The 17,385-nt window shown below is 38.0% G+C and overlaps 1 protein-coding gene across 4 annotated transcripts in view; it reads left to right on the top strand.

The window, feature by feature from the left end:
• The first annotated feature begins 8 nt into the window (after positions 1–8).
• KNTC1 (kinetochore associated 1) overlaps positions 9–17,385 on the top strand; it is a 31,809-nt gene continuing 14,432 nt past the window's right edge. For 3 of the 4 annotated variants that reach the window (XM_048322388.1, XM_048322387.1, XM_048322385.1), the window contains exons 1-39: positions 9–87; positions 715–846; positions 953–1,073; positions 1,457–1,572; positions 1,890–1,962; positions 2,481–2,558; positions 2,701–2,735; positions 2,964–3,074; positions 3,953–4,046; positions 4,363–4,415; positions 4,680–4,792; positions 5,079–5,133; positions 5,773–5,871; positions 6,249–6,289; positions 6,394–6,459; positions 6,552–6,627; positions 6,801–6,926; positions 7,020–7,109; positions 7,668–7,733; positions 8,101–8,162; positions 8,571–8,682; positions 9,376–9,519; positions 9,744–9,800; positions 9,883–9,984; positions 10,219–10,335; positions 10,813–10,956; positions 11,210–11,308; positions 11,744–11,847; positions 11,969–12,074; positions 12,420–12,554; positions 12,976–13,095; positions 13,404–13,473; positions 13,551–13,618; positions 13,980–14,272; positions 14,463–14,635; positions 14,822–14,919; positions 15,737–15,878; positions 16,344–16,400; positions 16,954–17,117. In XM_048322388.1, the coding sequence (XP_048178345.1) occupies positions 721–846; positions 953–1,073; positions 1,457–1,572; positions 1,890–1,962; positions 2,481–2,558; positions 2,701–2,735; positions 2,964–3,074; positions 3,953–4,046; positions 4,363–4,415; positions 4,680–4,792; positions 5,079–5,133; positions 5,773–5,871; positions 6,249–6,289; positions 6,394–6,459; positions 6,552–6,627; positions 6,801–6,926; positions 7,020–7,109; positions 7,668–7,733; positions 8,101–8,162; positions 8,571–8,682; positions 9,376–9,519; positions 9,744–9,800; positions 9,883–9,984; positions 10,219–10,335; positions 10,813–10,956; positions 11,210–11,308; positions 11,744–11,847; positions 11,969–12,074; positions 12,420–12,554; positions 12,976–13,095; positions 13,404–13,473; positions 13,551–13,618; positions 13,980–14,272; positions 14,463–14,635; positions 14,822–14,919; positions 15,737–15,878; positions 16,344–16,400; positions 16,954–17,117 (3,906 nt within the window). In that variant the 5' untranslated portion in view covers positions 9–87; positions 715–720. Of the gene's footprint in view, positions 131–714; positions 847–952; positions 1,074–1,456; positions 1,573–1,889; positions 1,963–2,480; positions 2,559–2,700; positions 2,736–2,963; positions 3,075–3,952; positions 4,047–4,362; positions 4,416–4,679; positions 4,793–5,078; positions 5,134–5,772; positions 5,872–6,248; positions 6,290–6,393; positions 6,460–6,551; positions 6,628–6,800; positions 6,927–7,019; positions 7,110–7,667; positions 7,734–8,100; positions 8,163–8,570; positions 8,683–9,375; positions 9,520–9,743; positions 9,801–9,882; positions 9,985–10,218; positions 10,336–10,812; positions 10,957–11,209; positions 11,309–11,743; positions 11,848–11,968; positions 12,075–12,419; positions 12,555–12,975; positions 13,096–13,403; positions 13,474–13,550; positions 13,619–13,979; positions 14,273–14,462; positions 14,636–14,821; positions 14,920–15,736; positions 15,879–16,343; positions 16,401–16,953; positions 17,118–17,385 lie in introns of all 4 variants that reach the window. The other variant, XM_048322386.1, reaches the window with a different exon arrangement.

The following is a 17,385-nucleotide window of genomic DNA, read 5'->3' as shown; positions in this document are numbered from 1 at the left end:
CCCGGCTCCCGCCAAATTGAAACGCAGGAGCGGCTGGGGGGGCGCGGTCAGGGGAGCCGGGTCCCTGTGGGCACGGGAGTGTCACCGGTGAGGGGATCAGGGTATCCCTGCGGGCACGGGAGTGTCACCGGTGAGGGGATCGGGAGGTCCCTGTAGGCACGGGAGTGTCACCGGTGAGGGGATCGGGGGGTCCCTGTGGGCACGGGAGTGTCACCGGTGAGGGGATCGGGGGTCCCTGTGGGCACGGGAGTGTCACCGGCGAGGGATGGGGGAGACTATGGGGGCCCGGGTTCCTCTGGAAATAGGGATGTCACCGGCCGCAGTGAGGGATGGGGGTCCCTGTGAGCATGGGTTTGTCACCGCGGTGAGGGGCAGTGATTCCCTGAGGGCAGGGGATGCGGGTCCCTGTGGGCAGGGGTTTGTCACCAGTAGAGGCCATGAGGGTCCCTGAGGGTTGGGGATATTCATAGCAGCTGTCAGAGCACTGTCAGAGTGGGGAGGACTCTGTTCCCCCCCAAGCTGCCTTCAGCCAGGCCGGGATCCCCACTGCTCACTTGGTTCTAAACACACTGTTCATCCTTACAAGGCTTCTTGTATAGCCCTTCATCCTTGCACAGTGTCTCCACACAGTAATATAGTCAATAACTGGTTTGTGGCCATAGAACTTTTTAGAGCTGTTTGCTCTACAAGATGTTCCTGAAATGTTTATCCCAGGCAAAGATGTGGAACGATATTGAGCTCCTGCTGAACGATGACACCGGGCAGCTCCTTGTGGGTTTGGGACACAACTGTGGCACCGCCTTGTACCAGGTGGATACACGGCTGCAGATAACATCTTCGGAAAAGGTACAACCCATCAAAGTTGTGCTTCTATCTTTTTTAATAATTACCTGGACTTCTTTGTCATGGTTTTCTGAAGTGTTCCTGTGTGTAACAGCCTTTCCCTTCGCAGGTCTCTGTGAACCCTCAGCTCCACGCACGCAGCTCCAGGGATGGCAGCATTGTTGTTGTGGACAGATCTGTGGCACTTCTGGACAGCACTGGGCTGTCTCTTCTGATGCACATTCAGTTTGGTGAGTTCATTCCTTTGGAATTTCACTTTGCAAGTGAAAACTGGCTTTTAAAATACGTAGGTTTGTACAGGAAAACATAGCAAGTGTTTGACTAGCCTGTAAAAGGAAGTATTATAACAAGTACCTAAGTAATAAAAAGTGATTTTGGCTTCTGAACAATTAACTATTTCGGTACAATGTAATTTAAATCCTTCCTAACTTTTCACTGAAGTGGGAATAATGGATACCAAAACCACTCCCTGTAGGCCCCTTTCCATATTTCATTTAGTCAAAACAATTTGTTTTGAGGAAATCTGGGATGCTGTATTGTCCAAGTCTTGTCTGAATGTTTATTCATAAACCCCAAAGCTTAATATTTGACATTTTACCATGGAACTTTTCAGATACTAATGTGGATGTAGTGGGTATGTGTCAAGAAAATCAATTTCTTGTGGTTGGTGAGAGAAGAGGCAGTTTACATCTTATCCACATTCCATCAAAACAAACCTTGCTAACCAAGGTACAGTAACTTTTCTATTTAATTTTGCTGAAAACGTTTTGTTCTCAGACTTTCTCGAGGTTTTTTTAATCTCTCTTCCAAATACCAAAGTATAGACATCGTTACCTTTGGACAACATATTCTAACCAAACAGGTGAAAGGGGCACTTCTGTTCCCATGAGTAATGAATAAGGAAAATATATTTAGGAATGGCATGCATAAACAAGAACCAGGCCATCATGAAAGAAAAAAGTTAAAAGTTTGAACTGATGAGCAGTATTTCAATTTTTTTTTTAATAAAATACAGACTAATACTCTTCACACTGTTTCTATTTTAGATTTTGGTTGAACAATCTTCAACTGAGAAGACTTACTTAAATCTCTTTATTGTAAAAGATAATGTGGATGCAGGTAAGAACTGGATGATTTTTTTTCTCCCCCTTTGTGCAAATTTTTTGTGATTTTGTTCCCCTTTAATATCTCAGGGAAAGAGATTACAAAATAAATAATACAGGAAAGCATAAAGAAAAGTTTTTATGTGCACAATGAAAACCAAAGCTGTATAAGATTCTTTATCTCATTAATTATTTTACAAATACCATAGGAAACATTCAGAACTTGACACCTCTTTCTTTTGAGACTGTGCTAAACATGTGAAAAGGCTTAAAAAGGAAGAATTCCTTCTGTCTTCTATCAGACTTCAGATTTTAGTAGTTCTGATCTATAAGCTCCCAGCCCTGTTCTGTCACAATAGAATATATTATTCTGCTCTTAGTTGGAAATGACAAAAATTTTGTTTAAAATAGTCTAATCTATTGGCCAGATGATTTTTTGGTGTCAATTATTTCAGTGTCCTGTTTACGAGCAAGTCTTCTCTTTACTTACTCTTGAATACTTAAGTTTGAAGTATTTGTGTTGGGTTTTTTTAGGTGTTTATCACATGTTCATTCTCACAAGCAATGGATGTTTCTGCATTATGCGTGTCCCACTTGCTAAAACACAGGAAGGTAGGAGAAGCTACAGACCCCTTTAGATTTCATCAGAACAGGGAGCCCTGTATTAAAAAACTTTCCTATATGATGCTTAGTGCCTTTTTTAAATTTTGAAAAAGTTTTAACACTGATTTTATTTTCTTTTTTTGATATTTAGCAATTGAGAAGATGGATATGACTACAGCAAAGCAAGTAAGAAACACCTGCAAAACTGGTAACGTGTTAGAAGTGCAGAGTTTGTAACCAAACTTGGCTCTGTATATTCCATCGACTGTTCACCAGTCCAGTATTCCCCTGATAGCTGTGATTTTTACTTTTTCTGCACGTTTAGAAATGAGAAGAGATTTTACCCACTGGTTCTATAAATGACTCTTTTTCTTCCCTGTCTGTTGACATCCCCTTCCTCTCCCACCCCACAAGTTACAAGAACAGATAAAGACAACTTTCATTGCCACGGGAGAGCATCACAGCCTCGGCTGTCAGGATTTTGTGATCAGCAGCTCAGTGAACAAAATCCATTTGATAATTGGGGTAAGCACTAAGAACATGGTCATAACAATTTTTATATTATCAGTTATGGTGTTTTTGGTTCTGCAACAAAATTTGTCTCCAGGTGGTTTCAAAAGAAGGTCATCAGCTTTTTGCACCAAGACTTTTTTGCCTTTCATTTCCTTCACTGTAAATTTAAAGGTTGTCACTCGTGCAGCCTGTCTGTAGTTTTTCTCATAAGGAAATAACTTTGTCATTTCCAAAATTACTTTGCTATGGTGGATGAGGAGAAAATCTTTTCACCCTGGTTTTATGAGCTCAGTAAATCACTGGTTCCTGATCTGTACAGGCTGGATTGTTTATAGATACTATCTTTGAGCTCACAGGCAAAACAAAAGCTGGCAAGAATCTTCCAAGCAGCTTCCCATACAACAAAGCTCTGCTAAAATAACAAGGTCTAATTCAACAGAGCTTTTAAGCATGAATTAAGTACAGGAACTAATAAAAAAATTAAAATATAAACATGCTTTGAAATGTTATTTTGGACTGGAAACAAGTCCTCTGAATTTATTTTTTGAAGCCTGTTGAATTCAATGGGATTTTCCTCAGTAGGCCCAGTGTAATTTCATTCAGCTTTTATGTTCTATGAGAATGGAAAGTAGATACTTTGACTTGCTGTTTTTCAAAGAGCCAAAAACTGCTGACTAACAATCACTGTAACAAAGACCAGTCTTGAAAGGAGAAAGGAAAAAGGTTAAATGAAAAATAAAGAAATCAATGTATTTTTCTGAACATCAGTAGAAGAATAAAGTTTAATTTAATTTTGCAGCTTTCCAAGTTAAAGATCAGTTGTAGAAGCAGACATGTCAATGGTCAAGTATCTACTTTCTACCCTCATTTTACTTTGCCTCTCCTCACAGGGTAAAGGTGATCATGTGCTCTCCAAATGGGAGGTAGACCCCACCAATGCCCTGGTGTCTGCTCAAAGTTTTGCTGATTCAAGCCTGATCCAAGGTGAAGAAGGTTTTATCTTTTTATAGACAAGATTTCGTATTTAATTGCAGAATGTACTAATTTTCAGATATTTCATTGTTTTTAACAAATGCACATGTACCAAACATTTTTTGTAAAGGTACAGCCAAAATGTGGGCTTCAAAATTGCAGTTTAACTTAGATACATAAATCACAATTCTCTTTAAGCTAAACTTTGGAAGTTCCATGAGGTTAAACCACGAAGTTGCCAATGCTTGGTTGTGTGTTTGGATATGTTTTGCTTCAGATACCTATCTCAAGAAAAATAAGGAATTTATGTGATATTAATATTTTTTAGGTGCTGCAAAACTTCAAGTCCTTGATAATCAGCTGTTTGTTTTGGATACAGAGGTATGGGTAATGATTTGTGTGTAATCTTCACTTTACAATGTTCTTGAAACAGCTTATAAACATATTTTTTAAGGTTTAAAGGAAAGTTTCTGTAAAATAGAGTTGCTTATATTTACTTATATCAAGACCATCTTGATCTTCCTGTGTTGGTTTTTTTTAAATTCTATTCCTACTCATTATTTAAGCCATGAAATGTAATATTTTGCTCAAGAAAAGTCTTCTACAAAGAAAATATGAAATCGTATCGATTTTTTTTAAATCTAGAACATCTTAAGCACATGGGATGTTTATTCTCTCACTCTAATTTGGGATTGGCCTTTAATACATATTGAAGAATTTTTTCTAACTACTGAGTCAGATTCTTCTGAAGTCACTTGGTAAGTAAAGCATTGTGGCAGCAGTTCTGAGAAGTGAAAAGTTGTCTGTTGCTGTTTCCTAGAATTGCAAGATAAGGTTAAGCAGAATGTGTGAAAAAGTGCAACCGCTGTTCTGAAAAAAGTGCTAGAAACTGTACAGCTGCAGATTAAAGTCTACAACTATTTTTAAATGCGTTTTCATGGAATGCAGAAGTTTCTGAAACTCAGAAGTAAAAATATTTTAAAGTTTTAACCTGAGATTCATACAGCAGGTTTTGCTTTCTGTTATCTCTTTCTCATTCATTAGGCAAGGGCTTGCCAACGTTAAACTGATTGTCATGACAATGCCAGATGACAAACAGGTATAATCTCCTTATCTCTGTTCTGTTCCTCAGTTGTTACACAATTGCTCATAGGAAAAAAGGTGGAGAGGGAAGGAGGTGGCAAAATATTTGGGGCATAGAGAATTCTGAGGAGCTTCAAGTCCAAACTGAAATGTGACCATCTGTGTATTAGGGTTGTTGGGATTCTTGTGATGGTGACCAGGGCAAGCTGTCCCACTGGTTGGGGTTTTTATGGATGGTTTGGGGTTTATTTGTTTGGTTAAGGTAGGCAGACAAGGAAGAGCAGCAACATTTACTATAATCTTACACCTCTTCACAGATTTCTTTAGAGCAATGTCTCTGCTGCCTTCAGCATCTACCCCCAGATAGAGTCAGTGAAGTTAACAGAAATAAAATACCAGGATGAATATTATACAATTCTTAAAATTAAATTAAACCTGTCAAATTATACATAATAGGCCGAGAGAGAGGAGGCAACATCTGAAATTTCATTAAACTCCCTCAAACTGGAGATCTGCATTCCATAAAAAGTCCTACAAATACTGCCCTCTAATTTCATAAGATTTCAGAAATGATTCTGCAAATATCACTCTCTCACCAGTGTAAGAGAAAAAGTAATTCTGACTTCTTTGTTTGTTTTCTCTCTTTTTTTACTAGATGAAAAGCCTAATGGTTTTTGCACTGCCCACTATGCAACAGCTCTATTCTCTGCAAGTGTCTCTTGTTTCTTCCCTTGTTCAAAGTGGGATTTGCACAGTAGGTTTAGATGATTTTCTTTTTGTTCTTTGAAGAAATATAGTTGTCTTAATATGTGTAAATATTGAAGAGGGTACTCTGTTATTCTTGTTAGGTTAGAACCGTTTTCTGCTAGAAATTATGCAGGAACTATACAAAGAAAGATTAAATAATGTCCCTAAAGGATTGAGAAAAATATCCTATTATGAAGCAAACTGAACAATTTAAATTTAGTCTGAGGTCTCTTGCACTATTTAATAGAACTGCCAGTTGTTCCTACTTCTGTTACAGCTAAAAACTGAGGGAAGTTTTAAGTTCTCTTAGCACAGAAAAATGCTCTGGATTTATTTGGAACTTATTTCATTTCACCTAATGGTTTCTGTTATTGCACACTACAGGATACAATATACTTCTTGGAAGGAATTCATGAAAAGCATCAGTAAGATAATATTTTGTTTGTAACTAGCTCATTATTATATAAAAATGCCAGATTACTTCCACATGGAGTTGATAAATTCACATAGTTTCCCCTGTCGTCCTCAGGCCCTCTGAAGACCCAGTTTCTATAGTTGTGATGAGAAGTTTAACTGAAGCCTTGCCAGAAAATAGGTACTGGTTTCTTTGAAACACCATTGTATTATATTTTTTTTAATATCTGGTTTGGACTTATATTGAAGTTGTTTATTTCATTTCATCCTTAGACTAAGCCGTTTACTGCACAAACACAAATTCACTGAAGCAGAGAATTTTGCTATTCAGTTTGGACTGGATCTTGAGGTGAGTTGTTCACTCATGATAAACACATTTGAGATTAATCAGTATAACTGAAATTATGAGTAAGGTTCTTACCCTATAGTCCAATAAAAAGTATTAAAAATATTACAAATATTACCAAGTTAGTGTTACCTTTTAAAACAACTCACTGTACTTGTATTATTTTTTTTAAACAGCTTGTATACAAAGTCAAAGCAAACACTATTTTAGAAAAACTGGCTTTAGCTTGTGTTGGGAGTTATGGCCGGGAAGCCTTGCTGGATCTTGAGAATGAAGCCAAAGAAAATCTGCAAAAAATTCAGGTTTGTTTTTATTTCTACCCTCTTTCTCTACTAAAGCAATTCAAATTATAAAGGAACTTGGAATTAATTTCAGTGTTTTCCTTATGCAAACAGGACAACCAGTTTGTTGTGAATTACTGCCTAAATGCTCCATGGCCACTGTATGAAACCACTCGAGAAATGCTGAATTATGCTAAAGTCAGAGTAAGGGCTTTATTTGTTGCAATTTCTTCTACTCTTCAACTTCTATTCCACCCTTCTGTACAACTTGAGAGGGCCACAAACCAGTTACAGCCATTCCAAAAGGCAAAAGTAAAGGCATTATAAATCCTATATAACCAAACATGAAGAAGCAGCAAGTGTCGTTCCAGCCTCATTTTTGGTATTGCTCAAGGGCAAAAAAGAGCTCACAGTTTTATTCTTGCATCAGAAAGCAGGGTTTAGTTTTGAGTAGCAGTTTTTTTAAGTACCTTTAAAATATTAATTTTCAAACTAAAGCTCAAAGTAGGTCACCTTTTTTGTTTTCACTATTTTAGTCTTTCCTGCCTTATCAAACAGAACCAGAGATACACATTATCTGTCTGATCCTCCATCCATGCAGAAATCCAACCAGATTAGACCGGATCAGGTTAGATCCAATCTAACATTGTAAAATCTCAATTTACAGAAGTCCTGACTTTTTGCTCATGTTTTTACTGCACTCACAGTCCTGTCTGGCATGTTCTGAGTTGTCAGCCAAACCCTTTCATCTCCTTTTTTCAGATCTTGAAGAAAGATAATAGAACCAATGCTCCACCATCTGATGGGGCTCCAGTATCCATAGCTGAGGTGAGGACAAATTTCTTGGATTTGCAGTATCATATAAACAATTGTAATGTAGAGTTTTACAAACTGTACTACTGCTGAACTTTTTTAAAGTCTAAACAAAATTATATTTTATAGTATGAAAGAGAACCACAGTAATGACAGATTCAGAAATAAGCCACTCCTTCAGTCATAGAAAGATTCAGTTTCAGATGCTTCATAAATGGAAGGCAGAACCTTTCTTAAAGTACTTTTAGGTTTTTCATTTTGTTTCTTGTTTAGTCCTGTTGTAAACTGGCCTCATCTGCCTTCAAGGAGAATCAGTGTTCTAATCATGTAATGTAACAATATGTTAAGCCAGATATTAACCTTAAATCTCATCTACATTCAGGTATTGAGAGCTCAGGCAAGGCTTACAACATTCTATGAAGCTTTTGGACTAGAGAAATTCAGGTTTGTTTGTGTTTGTTTAAGATGTAAATTTGTGATTGTTAAGACTGTACCACTGAAATTAAGACTGTTTTAGTTTTTTTTATATGAAGTTTTCATTAAACTTCATGCTCTTCCTTCTCTGCCTGAAGTTTCCCATCCTGTGCTGTGGAGAAGGGAGAATGCAGAGAGGTTGAGTCATCCTTTATGCTGAAAACATAAATTATCTGTTGCACGTGCACTTAAATAGATTTTGTTGTTGCTGCTGTTTTTCAGTATGTATAGGAGGGATTGTGATTTTATACAATCACAGTGTACCACTCCTGTTGTTTCTTACAGCATACAGCACTAGGTTGAAAACTTTGAAATCCTCCCCCCAATTCCTTTGATAATGACATTTAACAAAGCTTCTCTTCCCCCTCTCACTTTTAGTGGTATTGCTTGGACAGAATTCCTGCATAATGAGGACATGTTCAAGATTATTGTTTCTCAGCTGGAAGTAGGAAATTTGTCTTGTGCACAGTACCTCTGGCTTAGGCATCAGGTGAGGTGGCACAGACATCTCTGGGATTTATGGAGGGGGTTAAATCTCTTCAATTTTCCAGCCTTATTTCACAGGGGCTGTTACAAAACAGCTCCTCAGAGAAGCAAAGGTCCATGGCAGAATCTCATCTATTATCACAATGATTACCTGTTCACCTGGATCCTTAGGAGGCTGAATTTGGTATTGATTTAGGAATAAACTGGTATTTCTGATATCAGAATTCATATTCCTAAGTCAGAACAATGTGATTTATTCTGCAGTGCTTGTAATCTTCCATTCACTTTCTTGCAAGCACAGCTCTCAGAATTTTTAAGTGGACCTTTGCTGCCTAAACTTAAGATCCTTTAATCACACAGACTTCTTACTCTGAATGATGCATTCAAGATAGTGGCTGTGTGCTGTTATTTTATTTTTTAATGCAGGACCTTCAGTTCCATGTCCATTGTTTTCTTAATAAGACAGAACTGTAGAACAAGTCTGAAAGTAAAAGAACAGTGTGATTTGTAAAGAAATTAATTCAATTAGGTCTTTTTTTAAGAAAACCGAGCTATTTATTTAATTTCTGTCTATGATTACTGAGATTTTTTTTATTTGTGAAATTTACTGGCTCTTCCTATTAGTGAAACAGCTTTACAGAGCATCAGATGAACATTTACTCCATGGATCTGTAATTGTTCTGGTTTAATATTTTAGGCCGATTTTGAAAGCAGCTTTGATGAGAAAATGCTGAAGGATTTGCTCAATGCCATCCATCTCACTGCTCCTTTGAAGGAACTGTGTGTGTGGCTTAAAAATTTTGTGATCCCCTTCTCAAGGAGGGTTGTGCCAGATGGACAGGTGAGACTGACTTAAGAACTGCAAATTGTAATTTTCTCAGATTAAGATGATTTTACTGTCAGACCTACAGACTTCTGAACGTCAGGAACTTGTTCATCTGTCTTTGAAATGGATTCTTTTCCCTAGCATTTGTATTTTAAATTATTTCTTTCTAAAGAAGTTTCTAATGGCAAATTTTGCTTTGATAGATAGCATAACTGTACTTATAACTGTATTTTTTTCAGAAAATATTAGCAAAATGGCTGGAACAAGCTGCTCGAAACCTTGAATTAACTGACAAGGTAAGTCACACTGCAGAAACTTTGCATATCTTGTATTTCTAGATGTATAATACAGTTTACTAATATCAATTATTTTGGACAGGCAAACTGGCCTGAAAATGGACTCCAAGTAGCAGAGATTTTTTTTACAAGTAAAAATCAAGGTGAACTGGGAGTGACAGCTTTTGGCAAGTGGACTCCTTTGGTAAGAAATGTAACAAATACAAGAATTAGCTATTAAGAGACTTCAAACAGATGCTCTGTGCTAGAGCTGGAGTGGATGATAATTAGGTCACTTGGTTTTAGTGAAGATTGACTTAATTCCATGAAAGGAAGGAACCAAGTTCCAATTTTCTTGTGTTTAAAGATTTAAAAAATGTTGATGACAGCCTCCTAATGGTCTTGTCTCCTAACGTTTCACTTCTCAACGGTGTTTCAGAGGTGTGGTGACTGTGAAGAGATACAGAGGTTAAAGAAGTTGATAAATGATTTACAAGAACTGAGAAATCTGTGCAGAAAATACAACTGCAGGCTGGCATTCTGTGATTTTGAAAAGGTAACACTGCAGACACTTGAAAAAGTGCTTTTCAGTTTGTTCTGAAAAGAGAAGAACCTTAGAGCATGTGATTAAAAGTCAGACAAAGGAGGAATCCTGATGGATGGTAGGTGAAATTTGCATTCATAAGCTGCTAAGACTATTTGATAAGTTGTGTTACAAATTTTCTTTCAACTCTGGTTATAAATATAACATAACAAGATACTGTGAGAAGGTGTGGCTCCAACTCCATGGTTTGCAGGTTATTACAGCTCATCTATTGTGGACCAATCATTCGCAACAGAGAAATTGGAAGTACAACTGAACAAGAAAAGCTTTGTAAATGAAAGGGTTTATTTGAGCTAAAGAGGGATTTTTGCTTGAAATCATTCAGTTGATTTCAGTGGACTCTGGATGTTGGATTATGTATTAGAGATGTAAATGGCCTTGCACTGACCTGTGATGTTCTAACACGGCCTTTTTCCACTTGCTGCCCAGGAAAATGCAACCACTATTGTGTTTCGCATGCTTGATAAAATATTGGCACCAGAGCTTGTCCCATCAATTTTGGAGAAGTTTATAAAGCCCTACCTCTGTGAACATAACCTACAAAAAGATGAGCTTCTTCTACAGTATGTCAAGGTACCCACATTTTCTTCCTTTTGAAGAAAGCTATTTCAACATGAGGAAGCAGAAACCAAGTCTGATGACCATTTGAATTTACAACTGAATGTTTTAGATCATTATTCCTGTCAGTGAACTTAATGATAGTTACTATTTCAGTTATGAAGCAATCCCTTAATATCCAGAAAATTTTACATTTTTGTTCATATTGTAAGATAGGAGTATTTATCCTGATTTCAAATGTTCTAATCACCTTCATCAAAATACACAGGATTTGCTGGAGCGTTGTCGGACACGATCTATTTCAGTGTTTGAAACTGCCTGGGAGGCCAAGGCAGTAGCTGTCATTGGCTGCATCTCTGATACAGATGTAAGTATATTTTATGAAAGGCATCAAGTGAGTCCAACACATCAGTTCAAACCAAAACATGATTTTTACATAATCATCTGAGTGCGTTTTTACATGAGTGCTATGAGGAGAAAATAGTATGTTCTTCTTCTAATTCTATTTTAGTCATCTCCCCTGTGATGTTCTTTGAGGATTTAATTGTAGTTGTGGTGTCATCACGTGGAAAACTCACCAATTTTAACATGTATGAAACCACAGTGTCATAAATGACTGCAAGCATTTTCCAATCTAACTTGACACATCATACGATGACAATAAATGCCCTTCATGCCAGTGCAGATTGGGCAAGGAAATAAAATACTTGCCTAAGGAATCAGTCACATTGAACAATACTTCAAGGGACTAACTACTTTGAAACTTACTTTGAAAAGTAAGGTGGTTATGTCCCTTTTGCAGCTGAAATTTGATGCAGTTCTGGAGATAATGCACGGAGCCGTGGTGCCATGGGGTGCAGCAGTGGAGCAGCTGGTCAAACAGCATCTGGAAATGAACCATGTCAAGTAAGCAGCATCCACAGTCTACCCTTGGCTGGGGAAATGCTGTGTATCTGATGTAGAGTGATGATTAAATCCCATAGCTGAAGGTAGCAAAGGAATTAATGATGCTTTAATTTGTCCCCAGAGTGAGGTTACTGCAGGAAAGTTACCGACTGATGGAGATGAAGAGGCTTTTGAGAGCCTATGGGATAAGAGATACCCATCTTTTAAAGGACAAGCAGATGATAATGGTGAGTTGTCAAGACTTTAGATTTCTCCAGAGGTCACAGTGAACAGCACTTGGTGATTTCTTTTTTTTAACATTTGGGGGTTTTTTTTAACATCTCCCATTCGTTAGGAGAAAACATGAGTATTTCTGGAGAAGTTCCTTGATATCCTGAGGAACCAGAGGAATTTTCAGAGTTCTCAGGCTAATTCTGTCCCCAAGCCCTGTTTTCTCCCGGTTACACTTCAGTCAGCTTTTCTCTAGATAAAAGTTTTAAGCTTCCAGGTAACTTGCTTGGTACAAGCTGAACAGTTCCCTTGTTATCCTTGTTATCAACAAACTAAAGCCCATTTCTGTTTTCTTCTTACAGAGGCTTGTGAGATACATTCTTAAGCAAAATACCCCTGCTTGCTTGGAGGATGCCTTGAAAATTGCAGCAGCATACATGTTGCCTGCTGGGGAAGTCTGCTTCCTGAGGATGATGGACCTGATTGACAAAGAAAGGGTAAGGAAATACTTCATGTCAGTTGATCCTGGAATTTACAGACACTTAGGCCTTTTGACAAAACAGGGGCAAGTTGTATTGCTGAAATCTTATAAGCAGTTTACATATGTATTTTTAATTCAAATTACTAATTCTACACCTAACTGCCTATGCCTGACATGGAAAATGAGACCTTTGTCAGAGTTTTATCCTTCATTTGTGGCAGAATAGGATGAAAGTTATGACCTACAATACACCAGCTGAGTTTGGAATTGAAGTCTCTACGTATTTTCATGTATTGTTTTTGCTTACCCTCTTGGCCATCGTGCAGCCATTGCATCAGAACAAGAATGTACCCATAACTCAGCTTTTCCAAAAGCAAATGTCCTTTTCTTTTTATTGTTTCTGTTTTAATTTTGTTTGTTTCTTTTTCTCCCTTCAGGGAGAGGAGTCTCTGACTTTGTTAAGATCTCTGCCTCTTGCTGAGGCTGAGGAGGTTGCAGAGAGATTGACTCTGTGGGGAAGACTGGTGTTACGGAACAAAGCAGATGATCCTGAAGAGGTACCAAGGCTTTTCACATCAGAAAGTGTGCACACAAGTTATTCTGAAAAGGGAGAAGTGTGGATAATTCCTGGAGAGCTAACAGACTATGGAGTAAACACATATTACACCTGTATTTACTGTTTCTGTAGAGGGTTAATATTTAAAATAACTTTCTGTTCCTTTGCTTTTCACCTGGTTGTACCTTAGACTTGGTAATCATTGCTTGAGAAGTTTGTGGAACATTGCATTGTACTTTAAGAGCTGAAACCCAAGTCTGTTCCTAGCAACATTTTAACAAAAAATACAAACCTTTTCCTTTCCTGCAGCAAAAATCACAAATGTTTATGACTAAGACACTCGTGGACATCCTTAAATTCCAGTTCAGTATTCAAAAAGGTAAGGTACATCTTCAGCATCTTACATCTTGCTTGTATAAATGGAATCAAAAAGTAATTGTTTTTCTCCTCCAACAGACAGTCCCATGAAGAAATACGAATGTGAAGAAAACCTAAAATTGTTTGAAACACTTGCTGCCTTGCAGGTGGGTATTTTTGTTTTAAATCCCTTTTGATTTACTGTAGTTATTCCAATTGTTCTTATCACATGGATCATATTAAAAATTAATTGTATTTACAACATATGTGCAAAGGTTGTTTTTATTATTGACTTCAAATTGATTCTAAGGCTTATCTAGCCTGGGGAAGTTCCCAATTAGAACTGAGTTGCCTATTTAAACCAAAAATTGGATACTCTCACTAAAGCCTTAATTGCTAATACTTCAAAAATTTCATAATAGAGTGCTGTAATAATTTATTAAGATCTCAGGACAGTAGGTAAAAAAATAAGCAATTTAAAGGAAGCTACATGGATACAAACATATAATCTTTTTGTTGTTGTTGCAGGAATACTTTGGTATCTTTCTCTCAGATGAAGACTACAGCAACCCTTCACTGATATCTGCACTTGTGGAGGATCACCTAAGTGCTTGTGAAAGTATCAGATCTGCATCCAAGCCTAGAAACGTGCAAGCAGTGAATTGTAACTCAGGGGGTGGCAAGCTGAAGAACCCTCACACTGAACCAAGGTTGTACATTCTGGCTTCGCTCCTGCAAGTCTCAGAGCATGAACTGGGAGAAAAACTGGCCTTGAGAGCACTGGATGGTGGAAAAGTGGAAGTGGCTGTCAATATATGCAGGTAAAACTGCAAGGCTTTTCAAGATCATCACTTTTACTAGGCTTTTCTGAACTATTTCTGCCCCATTTTTGAATTATGCAGGGCAAAGGCTTTTTGTTTCAGTTAAATAATCAGAACAGAATGTGGCCTTAACTAAAAGCCCTAAGAACTACTGGCTTTTTATTTTTAACATCCTTTTCTTTCTTAATAGGGAGTTCTATGAAAATAGGTGGAATGAAAATACAGGGAAGCTGCTGTTTGCAGTATGCCTAAGGCTTTGTCGTATGCTGGGAGCTGATGTTCCAATGATCACTCCTCATGGGATGAATCTTCCAGCAGTGATCTATGAGCTGGCTGGCCAAGCAACTACACTGTGTAGTCCAGGTAATTCCTGTTACTATTTACTTGTGTTCATGCTGGGAGTCCAGCTTTCCAAACAGTGTTCAACAAACCTGAAAACAAAGTGAATTTCTAGATCTGCATCTGTGAAAATAGGTGCTGCAAAATTGTTTCCTTTTAATAGGACATATGAACCTTCCATTCCTGCTACTGATCTTGGTATTTTTACAGATTTAGTGTTGGATTGTCTGGAACTGTGTAAATATACTTCACTTGCCAAGGCAATTCATGGACAGTGCCAAATGGACAACTATGAATTTACAGCAGAGGTATTTTTTGTGCTGTTCACTGTATATATTATTTTCCCTCTCATTTCTCCAGCACTCTTTAATCAAAAAGCCAACAACAACAAAAAAATCCACACAGAGCTCCACAAATAAAGATTTCCTAGAATTTGTGTGTTCTTTAGCTTAAAGAATAAACTGATTTGAGTCCTAAAAGCAGTGCAGCTGTGGAACAAGCACAAGTAGCATTCTCCACTTAAACTTCAGTATAATAAATCCTACTGAAAATAGTGATTTTGTCAAACAGCTTCTGCCAGGACTGGAAGGGAGCTGGCTTGAAAGTATGGCAGGGAGGGTTTGGCTTTTAAATTAATGTATTATGTGAAAGCTTTCCCAAGAGTTCTGTGAAACTTTAAGATGATCAAGTTCTTGAATAGCATCTTTGTTTTCTGTTTAGGTCAAGCAGTGCTTTAGGCTACTTGAAATGAATGGGCTCTTACAGCTGGAGTGGAGTAGAGCAAAGTGGCTGGGCTTGTTTATGCACAAAATGTTATTTTTCTAGAAAATTATCCATTTGGAAAATGTTTGCTTATAACGTTTGGCCAAGAACATTTATGAAAGCCTCCATTAAATTAGAGAATATTTTGGCTGTACAACTAAACAACTGCAACATGAAAGACAAATGTGGCCGCTCTAGGTAGGAAATGTATTTATTGCTACTGGCCATTGCACAGAAGTACTATTTTCTAATATGAACATCATGTTCTATTCCTGTATTCCAAAACAGAAACCTCTTGGTTTGTTAGTGGAGTTACTAACTCTGCCTTTTATTGTGTGTGCTTTTGACAATGTTCTTACTTAGACAACATCTTCTGGAGCTGATAAAGATCCTTATGAAGAGTGGACTTACGATGATTTTTTTAAAGAAGATGGGATAGTCCTTGATCCTCAGACATCTCTTCCAGTTGCATATGAACTTGCTTCTGCTGTTCTGCCTATTTGTGGTAAGCTTGCTTTCCTGAACATTGGGACAATATAAAATCTCTGTTTCTTATTGATTCTTATCTAGAAACAGGAATAATTCAGCATGTGTGTGGAAATTATCACCTCAGAAATCTCAGTCAGACAAACTCACAGTAGAAATACCCATTAGGGGGTATAGAATGGAAAGATGACTTTGGGGTTGGTTCTTATTTTCACAGATGAGTTTAGTGTTGACTGTCTCATCCAAGGGATTTACATACAAAGTAGTTACTGGAAACTCTTGGATTTCTTTGTGAGTCTGAGAGATACTCCCTCCTCAAAAATACATTCTGAGCAGGCACAGTTAAAAATAGCAGCAAATGGCTCTCGAGGTTCACGTGTCTCTATTTTATGCTCTGTCCCTGTGGTATTTTTAGGGTTCTCCCAGACTTCCTGGTGATGCTGAGTTCCTGGCACTCTGCTGATGTGCATTTTCTGTCTTTCAGAGGACAAGCTGTATCCCTTGGAGTCTATAAGCCTGGCACACCGAGCATTTATGGAAGGTACCACACACCGGTTGGGTGGGAAGGGACCCGAAAAATCACCTAATTCCAACCCCCTGCCATGGGCAGGGACACGAGGGCTGATCCACCACAATGAAAGTATAAACAGACCACTGGAAAACATGAGGTTTAAATTCACCCTACACAAGCATGACTAACTCACAGGGGATTTTCACGGGTGCCTAAATGTTCCCCTTAAAGCCATATTTTAAGGGGTGGTTTGGTTCAGCACAGAAGTCACCAGTTTGGGTGGTAATCCCTACCCTTCCACCATGTCAAAGCCTTTACTTAGGACAGAAGTTCTACCACTATGAGTGAGAATCATCAAAGCCTGTCCAAGAAGACAACTTCTGGCCAAAAACTTGTGGGTTTTAAACTAAAATGGGAATCTGTAGTAAATGAAAAGCCCTGAGAATTTGAGGTTTCAAAGGGAACTAAAGCAGATCCTGCGTTATAAATTTAATGAAGAAAAAGAGAAACTGCTCTGATATTAACTCCAAAAACAATATGCTTCATAATTATTTTCTGGGGTTGTTTTTGAAATATTTCACAGGACATAACTTTCTGCTGCCCGTGGGATCTCCCTTCTCTGCAGCAGTGCAGAACCTGCTGGAGTGCAGCCAGTTCCAGCTGGCCCTGAAGCTCACGCTCTGTGCCGTCAGATCCTGCGTCCAGCATGTCATTTCAAACACCAGGGATTTGGCCCTGAATGAAAAGGTAACTTTCAGCAAGTTTAGAGTAGTTCTCTAAGGATTTGGGGAGGCAGGGAAAGGCTCTCACCGTGACCTTTTATTAGCACCACTTGATCAGATGTTGAGTCAGTTTGTGAAAGGAGCTGGTGGTTTCTTCCCTATTTTTCATTGTCCTCTCTCTCTTTACAAAGTGTGTTCAGAACTGAGCTTTTATTCCTGGCCTTCCTGCAGAGACTAGAATGAGTGTTAATAAGTGTTTACTCTTAATTAGTTGTTTTACCATTGTTTAGTAT

This window comes from Corvus hawaiiensis, chromosome 18 (genome assembly GCF_020740725.1).
Source record: "Corvus hawaiiensis isolate bCorHaw1 chromosome 18, bCorHaw1.pri.cur, whole genome shotgun sequence".
In the NCBI taxonomy this organism is placed as follows: domain Eukaryota; kingdom Metazoa; phylum Chordata; class Aves; order Passeriformes; family Corvidae; genus Corvus; species Corvus hawaiiensis.
This window is presented reverse-complemented; position numbering and strand designations above follow the sequence as displayed.